General features: G+C 46.5%; 1 protein-coding gene across 7 annotated transcripts in view; it reads left to right on the top strand.

The window, feature by feature from the left end:
* Positions 1-10,000, top strand: part of LOC147010304 (histone-lysine N-methyltransferase 2A-like) — a 155,134-nt gene that overhangs the window by 81,319 nt on the left and 63,815 nt on the right. For all 7 annotated transcript variants that reach the window (XR_015052271.1, XM_085859137.1, XM_085859136.1 and 4 more), the window contains one exon: positions 2,134-2,251. Coding sequence is in view for 6 of the 7 variants with exons in the window: in XM_085859137.1 (XP_085715263.1) it covers positions 2,134-2,251 (118 nt within the window). In the remaining variant the exon portion in view is untranslated. The remainder of the gene's footprint in view (positions 1-2,133; positions 2,252-10,000) is intronic.

Here is a 10,000-nt window from a genome sequence, read left to right as displayed (position 1 = left end):
ATACTTGAGCTGTTAACCTTCTCCACTCGCGCTGTCATTCAGTTGCTATCAACAAATCCTCTCATTTATTTGTCCAGGCAGGAATGCTCCAAGGCACTTGGGCCCAGTCTTGTTCCTGAGATGTAGACATATTTCCCTTTGATGCTCTGGAAAGCACTCCTTTCCTCTTTCGAGATGAGTCCACATTATGCTGCACGTCACCACATCCCAACAGCAGCTGCTTCCCTCTTTAGCTGACCTGAAAATAAACACATGCTCATCTGATACTTGTACCATGTAATTCAACCATAGCAAATCTCATGTTCTAACTCTGTCTTTCCAGAAGCATTGTCTAATGAACTCACCTATCTGTTTTCATGATCAACCACTGAAAGGGCTTCAGTGTCTCAAACTTTTGAGCCTCACCATCAGGCACAACTTTTCCTGGGTAGATAATTTACCAAAACTGGCCTCCAAAGCCATCCAAGTACTGGGCATCTCACACTGTGCCAAGTCCTTCCTGGGTAAATCTGACGTTATCATAGTCCATAGCTCGATGGAGTACTCTCCGATGGGCTGAAGCCCCCATTACGTACCTGTCTCTCCTCGATGTTGTGGAATCTCCAACAAGAACCAAAGGCACGGGACCTGCTGCCCTCACTTCACCGACAGGTTGGTGGCTTCAATTTTTGCCTTCTTCTCTGGTCATTCCCCCTTTGCCCTTTCATCCCTCCATCCCTCAAAGTTTGCCCATTCTTCAGGCTTCCCCTCCTTGTGAAACTCCCAAAGTCCAGGTTCATCATTCACCCTCTTACCTTCCTTCTTATCTTCTCCCGCGAGTGGAACCGCCGCGATCCTCAATCTGTTCAACCCCACTCTTCCCTCCAGGGCTTCAAGTTGGTCATGCACCATCAAGGTCATCCTTCATGCCTTACCTACATTGAGTTTTTTTTAGATCCTTGTGGAGGATCTCTCAGTCTTACTCACGTTGTTGTTCTTCATCTTCTTCTTGTGGACTTTTTTGTTTCACAGCCTACAGTTTTCATCGAAACTTCCTGAAACTTGCCATGTATATGCAGAAAGCCCACGCGAAGACAGTAACCATCTCCGATTGTGAAAATTCATCCTCAAAAAAAAGTTATGACATCATAATATCTCCGCTAATGGAAATCGCCCAAAAAAATCATCTCTGAAACTAGGAAAGCTTTTTGAATTCTGTTTGCGGGAATCAAGCCGGGTATGAGCACAGATAATTTATCGCAAACCTGATACATCACAATGACGTCATATTCGTTTTTATAACCTCATCATTAAGAGGACGAGGATTTTAGCTCATTTGAGCTTGTTTATTCTCATTAACTTTCCTCCACCCCTTAACATTTACACGCATGTACTGTTTCCTCTCCTCTTCTCTCCCCTCCTGTTCATTCATCCCCTTGTTGCGTCCATATATTCTCTAAGTGCCCTACTTTCCTTGCGTTGCCTTCTATTCTCTTTCTCTTTAGTCTTGCACAAGGTGAGACTTCGTCTTTAAACAACAACTTTAAACAAACTCTTCGTCTTCTACAAACCTTGTGGTTCCATCACAATGCATTTATTACCTCCGTCACCAGAGGTGGAAGGTTATGTTTTCATCCGTGTTTGTTTGTTTGTGTGCAGGATATCTCAAAAAATTGTGAACAGATTTGGATGAAATTTGGTGGACAGGACGAAATGATTCGATTTTAGTGAAGATCCAGATCCGGATCTGATAAAAAAAAAATTTTAAGTGATTCTTCACAATTCAGAGATCGGGCTAAAACAATGAAAAGCACGATATCTCAAAACGTGGATGGATTCGGACTAAACTTGGTGGATGAGTTGAGCATGACAAGGACAAATTGATTCGATTTTGGTGAAGATATCAGATCTGGATGTGGGTTTTTTATTTTTAAAGTGATTCCTCATCGTTGAGAGATGAAGCCAAAAGTGATATATAGCATGACTTTCAAAAACTTCTTGGGCCCGATATGTTCTCCTGGATCAGGCATAGCGTGGCGGAGGTATGCGCTCCATCGAGTGCCCTTCCAGTTATTTAATGTGTTGTACAGGAGGTAATGTTAAGAGGTCTGACAATGAAATGCACGTTTTTATGCCTGTGTTTATTTTGTGCAGGAGGTAGTTGCAGAAGGGTTTGCTGTGAACCGCAGGGTATTTGTTGACCCTGATCGACTTTCCCTACGTCGGAAGTTCATTACCGGATTGGAGCCACGCTCCATCTCAATCGCCATCGGTAAAGAAACTTTGACTTCATTCGTCCTTGTTGCAGAAATGCTCATACTGTTTGGCCGGATGATGACATTGCCCCACGTGATCACTTGTTACAGCACACACACCAGCATGGCAGTACGTTTTGAAATGATTCCTGTGCACATTTTTGTGACAGACATGGTGTTGTACCGATGTTATCTTCTCGGTCCGCAACCTCCTCGGTCTGCTCCCTACTCGGTTCGCTACCTCCTTGGTTCACCTCCTTCCTGGTTTGCTTCGTTCTTGGTTTGCTACCTCCATGATTAGCGGTCTCCTTGGTTTGCCACCTCATTGGTTCACTACCTCCAGGGTTTGCTACATTCTTATTTGTTACGTTATTGGTTTTCTACGTTCTTGTTACCTTTCTTATTTGTTAGTTTCATTCTTCTTATATTAGCAATTAAAGAAAAAAAACCTTTATTACCATCCTGGAACACTTTGGAATACGCCTTGCATATGAGCATTGGTGAGGCAGTTGCCTTCAAACAACTTGCCTTTTTCCTGGAAGGCAAATCTGACTGGCAACCTCAGATCATTCCACAAAGCCTAGAAAAAGTGTGTGTCTACTCCCAGGAAAGCCAGATATCTGTCCAATCTCAAGAATGAACTTTCAAAGCATTATCCTTCTTCAAAGACTTGGTGGCACCTTGTCAAGTCTGTTTCTGGTGTATGCTCCTCCTCCATCCCTTCCCCCACTTCAAATGGCATCAAGGCCTACTCAGCTCGTGAGAAGGCTGAATGAATGCTTCACTTCTGTGTTTCCTTTGAAATGTTGTGTTCCAAACCCCTCAGGACCTACACCTACCCTACACTCTCGTACCCAACTGCTCCTGGATGCTGTCTTTCCCACTTGAGAAGGTGGAGAGGTTTCTGGCAAACCTCGACTGCGACAGGCCCAGACAGCATGAGTGCATGTGTCCAAAAAAACCTGCTTTTCTGCTCTTGCACATCTTCATTCTTCTTGGCTCTATTCACTCGATCATTCTCTCTCGGTCAGTTTCCGTTTGCGTGGAAGTTTTCCAACATCATTAAAATCCACAAAAATTATACACAAACAGGTACTCTTCACTCCAGGTCTATTATCTTGCTTTCAATTTTAAGCAAGGCCATGGCATCTATCATTGCAGTTGACATAAATTCCTTCCTTTTCTCCTACGACCTGATCTCAGAAAATCAGTTCAGTTTGAGACCCTGCCATTCGACCTTGGACATGCTGTTTCTACTCTACTAACAATGGATCATCCATCCACCCATTGGGACCATACTCTGTGCAGAGCGTCGGTGCTGCCGAAGCAGTCTCTGGGGCTATTGGGCACAATCCTGGATGGGTCGCCACTCCGACACAGGATACTTGAATGGCTCAATCATCCCAGCAAGCTGGTACTCTTTTTGCCGATCTCGGAAGGATGACAGGCTGAGTCAGCCCCACCTGATATTAATTCAATGGTAAAGCAGGATTTGAGCTCAGGAACCTAGGATCCCAGGTCTGCCACCATAACCATTAAGCCAACACCAGGCATGAGCCCTCAATGTCAGACATGAGATCAGGGCCATCTCTCTGGACATTTTTCAAGCATTTGATACAGTCTGGTGCCTCACCTTTCTCTTTCGCCTCAGAGCGAGTGGTTCGTACTTTATCTTAAACCTTTCTGCTTACAGCATGCAAAGCCACCTCCTCTCATGGATCACTGACTTCCTCCACTCCCGTATTCAGCGGATAGCTCTTAACGGGATCCTCTCATCTCCTGTCCCTGTCAAAGCTGGAGTGCAACAAGGCAGGGTCTTGGGCCCAGTCTTATTCCTCATTTTCATCAGTGATCTTTCTGATTCCCTGGAAAATCCCTTTCATCTGTTTGCTGATTATTCCACCTTCTGCTGTATCATCCCTCATCCTTCAGACTGACGTACAGCAGTCTCTTCCTCTCTGTAGACCTTGATAGAATCAGGAGCTGGCACAACACTTAGAATATGTCTTTCAACCCTGACAAATCCCACACACTCACCCTGCATTTCCAAAAAGACTGTCGGGCAAACCCTCCCGAACCAAATTACTAAATTAGGTAAAGTCTCTTAAACATTGCCCTCACCATCAGCAATGATATTTTTTTGGGAAGACCGTATTTCCAAGATGGCTTCCAAAGCCATCCGCCGACTGGACATTATCCATCGTTTAAGGTCTTTCATGGTCAGTCTGAACATTTGACAACTTATGAGGCCTTCATTCGCAGCTTGATAGAGTATTGCTATCCCCTTTGGGCTGGTGTCCCTATCTCACACCTTGCCCATCTTTGATGCCTTGGAAAGTGAGTCCCTCAAGATCATTGGGATCTTTTGCAACGAAGCTGAGTATCTAGGCCTGCTACTTTCACATCTCAGACAGGTTGGTGTTATTACTTTCACCGCTCTGTATTCTACCACCTCCTTTTTGGTCTTGCACCCTCTTCCCTCTCTTTTTTTTTTTGTATACCTTGGTCGAGGCTCGTATGAGAGCTAACACACAACTCACAGCAAGGAGGCATGAGACAAGAGGGGCGGGAGTGGAAGGAACAAAACAGTGGGGAACAGACACATTAGGTGAACTGTGGAAGGGAGAGGGATGGGGATGGGACGGGGAACATGGCGAAGAGAAGATGGACATTTCAGGGACTTTCAGGAAGGAAAGCAGGAGAAATGAAGGAAGTGGGCTTGGGTGGATTATCGGGGGTAGAAAAGATCGAGGATTTGGATGGGGGAAGATCAGAGGTGGTGGTAAACAGCTGTTTTGAAAGCCTGGAGGGAAGAATGGGAAAGAATAGAGTGAGGAAGTTTATTCCAAAGGCGGGAAAAAAGAGGAATGAAAGAGTGAAGATGAGCAGTGATTCGTGATTTTGGTAGTTTTACCAGAAGGGGGTTGTTGGCGGACCTTGAGCGCCCTGTGGAAATGTGGTGGGGACAAATCGCAGAGAGAGCAGGGGGGCAAGGCTGGAGAGGAGTCGGTAGAAGACAGAAAGACCACCGACCAACCTGCGGTGATTGAGTGAGAGGCCCAAAGACTCAGCTTCATTGCGGGAGATGCCGATGATCTTAAATGCCCTGGTTTCGACAGCGTGAAGCCGAGAAAGGTGGGAGGCAGGAGCACCAGCCCAGAGGGGAGAGCAGTACTCCATCAGGCTACGGACAAAAGCTTTGTAAGTGGTCAGGAGCTCAAGAGGGCCGAGGAAGGACTTAGCACGACGGAGGATTCCCAGTCGGCGACTGGCTTTTGAGGCGAGGTTGGAAATGTGACTTTCCCAGGAAAGGTCATGGCAGATAGTGAGACCTAGAAGCTTGAAAGAAAAGACTTCTTCCAGAGGATTGTTGAGAAAGTGGATGGGGGGGGGGGGTTTTGTAAACGGTCCTTTCGAAGAGACATAGTGAGAGTGTGAGATTTGTCTGGATTGAAAGACATGTTCCACGTGTTGGACCAGTTTGTGATTTTATCCAGATCTGCAGTGAGTGAAGAAGCTGCTGCTTGCCGGTCTGAGGGATGACAGATGGTACGGCAGAGGGTGGAGTCGTCGGCAAAGAGAAATGGAGGATTTTCCAGAGAGTCCGAGAGATCATTGATGAAAACCAGAAAAAGAACAGGGCCCAGAACGCTACCTTGAGGAACTCCAGCCTGCACAGGAAGAGGGGATGAAAGAACTCCATTTAGGGCCACACGTTGACTGCGACAGGAGAGGAAGTCTGCGAGCCATGAGTGGAGATGGCCTTGAATACCATGGGAAGAGAGTTTGGTGAGTAGGGCAGGGTGCCAGACTGTGTCAAAAGCACGTGATATGTCCAGGGATACGGCTCGGATTTCCTGTCTGGCATTGAGGACCTCCATCCATTGATGGGAGAGCAGTAGCAGCATATCCAGGGTAGAGTGACCTGGTCTGAAACCAAATTGATGATTGGAAATCAAGCCATTGGAGAAGAGGAAGGATTTCATATCTGAGGCGATGATGGATTCCATCACCTTGCTGATGATTGGGAGAAGGCTGATTGGTCTGTAGTTACAGGGATCTGTTTTTGCACCTTTTTTATGCAGGGCAGTGATGTTAGCAGATTTCCAAGCAGATGGCAGATGACCTTGGGCAAATGAGAGGGTGAATAGAACAGAGAGAGGGTGAGCAAGAGCAGAAGAGCAGGCTTTGAGGACACGTGGGCTGATGCCGTCTGGACCGGTTGCAGAATCTGACTCGAGGTTTGAAAGCAAGCTCTCCACCTTGTCAGGAGAAAAGGATACAGAGTCCAGGGACAGTTGGGTGCGACTGGGTAAAGTGGGTAGAGATAGTGATGGGTTTAGGACACAAGATTTAGCTGCAAACACCGAGTTTAGACATTCAGCTTTATCACGTGTGGAATCAGCAGTGCGGCCATTTGAGGTAAGGGAGGGGATGGAGGGGGAACATACACCAGAAACAGATTTGATTAAACGCCACCAGGATTTTGAGGAGGGAGAGAGGTTTGAGAGTTCAGACTTGAGATGAGAAAGATGTTGTTTTCTGGCTCTCCTGAGGGTAGATACACACTTGTTCTGAGCTTTGTGGAAAGAACTGAGATTGCCCTCAGTTGGGTTTGCTTTCCATGAGGCAAAGGCAAGTTGTTTCAGGACAACTGCCTCGCCACAAGCTTCAGTAAACCAAGGGTGGGAGGAAGGGTAAGACAACTGAACACGAGAGGGGATAAATCTGTGCATGAGGGAGAGCAAGTTTCTTTGAAAGAATTCCCAGGATGAGTTGATGTTTGAGAAAGTAGTGATAGGAGACCAGTCTGTAAGTTTGATGGCTGCTCGGAGACCCTGCCAGTCGGCTTGAGTGAAATGCCAGACTCGACGGCGGTGAGGTGGTTCTCTGATAACAGCCAGAGAGATGTCCACTTTGACAAGGACGTGGTCAGAAGAACCAATTGGAGCGAAGGAAGAGCAGCAGATATTGTCAGGGAAATTTGTCAAAATCAGATCCAGAAGAGATGGAGTACCATTGGTTGAGATCCGGGTCGGGAAGTTGACCGATTGAGTCAGTCCCAATGAGTCGCAGAAAGCTTTTGCTGAGGTGCCATGGCAGGTGAGAGAGGTACCCACACCGAGCCAACTGGCGTGATGACAATTGAAGTCACCACATAAGAGGAAGAGAGAGTTTGGATGAGAAGATAGAAGATGGTCCATGTTTTCGGATAGTGAGGTGTAGATGGAGTCATCACTGTTCGGTGGACGGTACAGTACACATATAAACATGAGGTGGGAGTGAAGGGGAAGCCGAAGCCAGAGGTATTCCTGGGGGTGTGGGGGAGTGAGAGCAGTGCATGGAGAGTGAGGAATAGAGTCTTTGATGAAGAGAGCAACACCTCCACCAGGACGGGGCTCAGGTCTGTCATACCGTAAGAGGGAGTAGCCAGGGAGAGATACTTGGGAGTCAGACACGTCTTGGGAGAGGAAAGTTTCTGTTAGGCAGATAATGTCTGGTTTGTCAGTGGCAACCTGTATGGAAAGATCTGAAAGGTTTGAGCGAAGGCCCCGGATATTTGAGGTCCACACTTTTAATGAAGAGGAAGGGGAGGAGGCTTTGGGTGCAGGAGGTGGAGGGGGAGGGGGAGGGTAGGACAAGGGATGAGGGGGGCAGGTAAGGAGGGTTGCTGAAGGAGTGTGGTGTATTGCAGAACAGCGAGGGGAGCGGGCCGAATGAGGAGGAGAAAAGGCTCTGTGGTGCTGGGGGAGAGGGGGAACAAGAGACAAGGAAGAAGGCAGTTGAGGATTTGAGGAGGTGGAGTGAAGAGATGGAGGTGAGAGGGCAGTGGAGGGAGGCAGGTTGGTGGATGAGAGGGGGGGCAACTTTGAGAAGGAAGAGTGAGGGGGGAGAAAGGTGAGGGGGGGATTTTTGAGAGAGGTGAGAGGGGGGCTTGGAGGGAGAAGAGTGGGATGTTTGCTTTGAGAGTGAGAGTGAGGGGTGAGGGGGGTGAGTTGGCACTGAAGTTGGAAAAAAGAATGTTTGATGGAAAGCGAGCATCCATGGCAAACTGTGGTTTTTAAAAGTTTTAGGTCAGAGATGCGATTTAACACAATTGGTTCTGTTCCTCCCAGGTTTTTGCTGGGTACACATGGTCTGCCAGTAACCCTCTTCTTGTTAAACTCTAAAAATCTCTGCTCACTGATCACCTTCACTCATTTGTTCCTCTTTTCTCTCACCTGTGGAATGAACTTCCCCAGTCTGTTCAGTCCCATTCTTCCCTCCAGGCCTTCAAGACAGCTGTTCACCCCTCTCTCAGGTCACCCCCCATCCAAACTCACCTCTTCTACCCCAAATGACCGCGTGTGTGTGTGTGTGTGTGTGTGTGTGTGTGTGTGTGTGTGTGTGCGTGTGCGTGTGCGTGTGCGTGTGCGTGTGCGTGTGCGTGTGCGTGTGCGTGTGCGTGTGCGTGTGCGCGTGCGCGTGCGCGTGCGCGTGCGCGTGTGTGTGTGTGTGTGTGTGTGTGTGTGTGTGTGTGTGTCCATAACTCCAAAACCATGAAACCAAGCATCCTGAAACTTTGCATGCATACGAAGAAAACTCCAAGGTAGTGCAGGACTGAAACTGGGTGTTTGGGTGAATTAAAACACCCCTTTTGAGGATAATTAATGGACTTATTTAATTATATCCTTTAACAGGTGCCTCCTCGGTCACCGCTCTCTACGGGGTCTTAAGGCGTATCCTAGGTAACTTCGCTTGGGTCTAAAGCTGCCATATGTTTTGGCCATTTTAACCATGCTTTGACTTGGAACAGGCCACAACGATTTCTTAATGATAAAGTTTTTTTTTCCACTTTCCTCATTGGTATCGAATGCCTGTTCATCATAGCTACGAATTGTTGTGTACAACACTTTTGTAAGTGCTATAGTTTTCAAATTCGGAGCTTGGAGCAATTTCATGCATTATATGATATGATTTTCCATGATCTACTCTCACGGACTAATTTAAGTATATAATCGAAATATGATTTCGGTTTTGAGGATGGGATATCCTCTGGACTAAATAAGAGTTGAAATTGGTTGTGAAATCTGATAACTTAAGTAAATAATGAGTCTTATAACTAAGCCGATTTACCTATTTACTTTAAGCAAGTAAGGCTATGTTCCCTCCTTCTCCATATACGTACACACAAGAAAATGTGAAATTACGAAAGCATTAAACTTACCTTTTTCAAGTGTTTGGAAAATTATATTGAGTGAACAATTATTGAAGAATTAACGAGCTTCATTGAGCTGTATGATTTAATGCATTCACTGCTTGACCTCACGCCCTGTCCGCCAGAAGGACTGCCTACCTATAGCGTCCGCCATATCTGTATCTATATTTTGGAGGTTTGACGAAGTGTTCTACAGGGAATCAAAGCAAATCTGGTGAAAAATGGGCATTTTAAAATAAAGTTATAATGTTTGCGCGGACCGCGAATGATGTACCACGTGACGCGTGCACAGACGAGCAGGCAACGTGCCAGATTATCTGCAATGTTTATTTCATGGGTGATTAAACTTTGCGATGTCTCCAGGGTTACTCGACATTAAACAGCAACTCATTTCTTTAACTGCTGGCAACACAGTGAAGACAAGCTTTAAAGTTAAAGGGATCCTATATATTATGCAGTCACAGTCTGGCCAGCTGTTCCTTGCCAACCATTTAACTGGAGTGCTTGTTTGAGTGCTTAAGCCACTTGCCAAGCCTCCTATAGTCGATAGCGGTACCGCGCTATGTCA

This window comes from Eptatretus burgeri, chromosome 16, assembly GCF_056783735.1.
Source record: "Eptatretus burgeri isolate ZD-2024b chromosome 16, Ebu_testis_v1, whole genome shotgun sequence".
Lineage (NCBI taxonomy): Eukaryota > Metazoa > Chordata > Myxini > Myxiniformes > Myxinidae > Eptatretus > Eptatretus burgeri.
The sequence above is the reverse complement of the archived record's forward strand: the minus strand, read 5'-3'. Positions and strand labels throughout refer to the sequence as shown.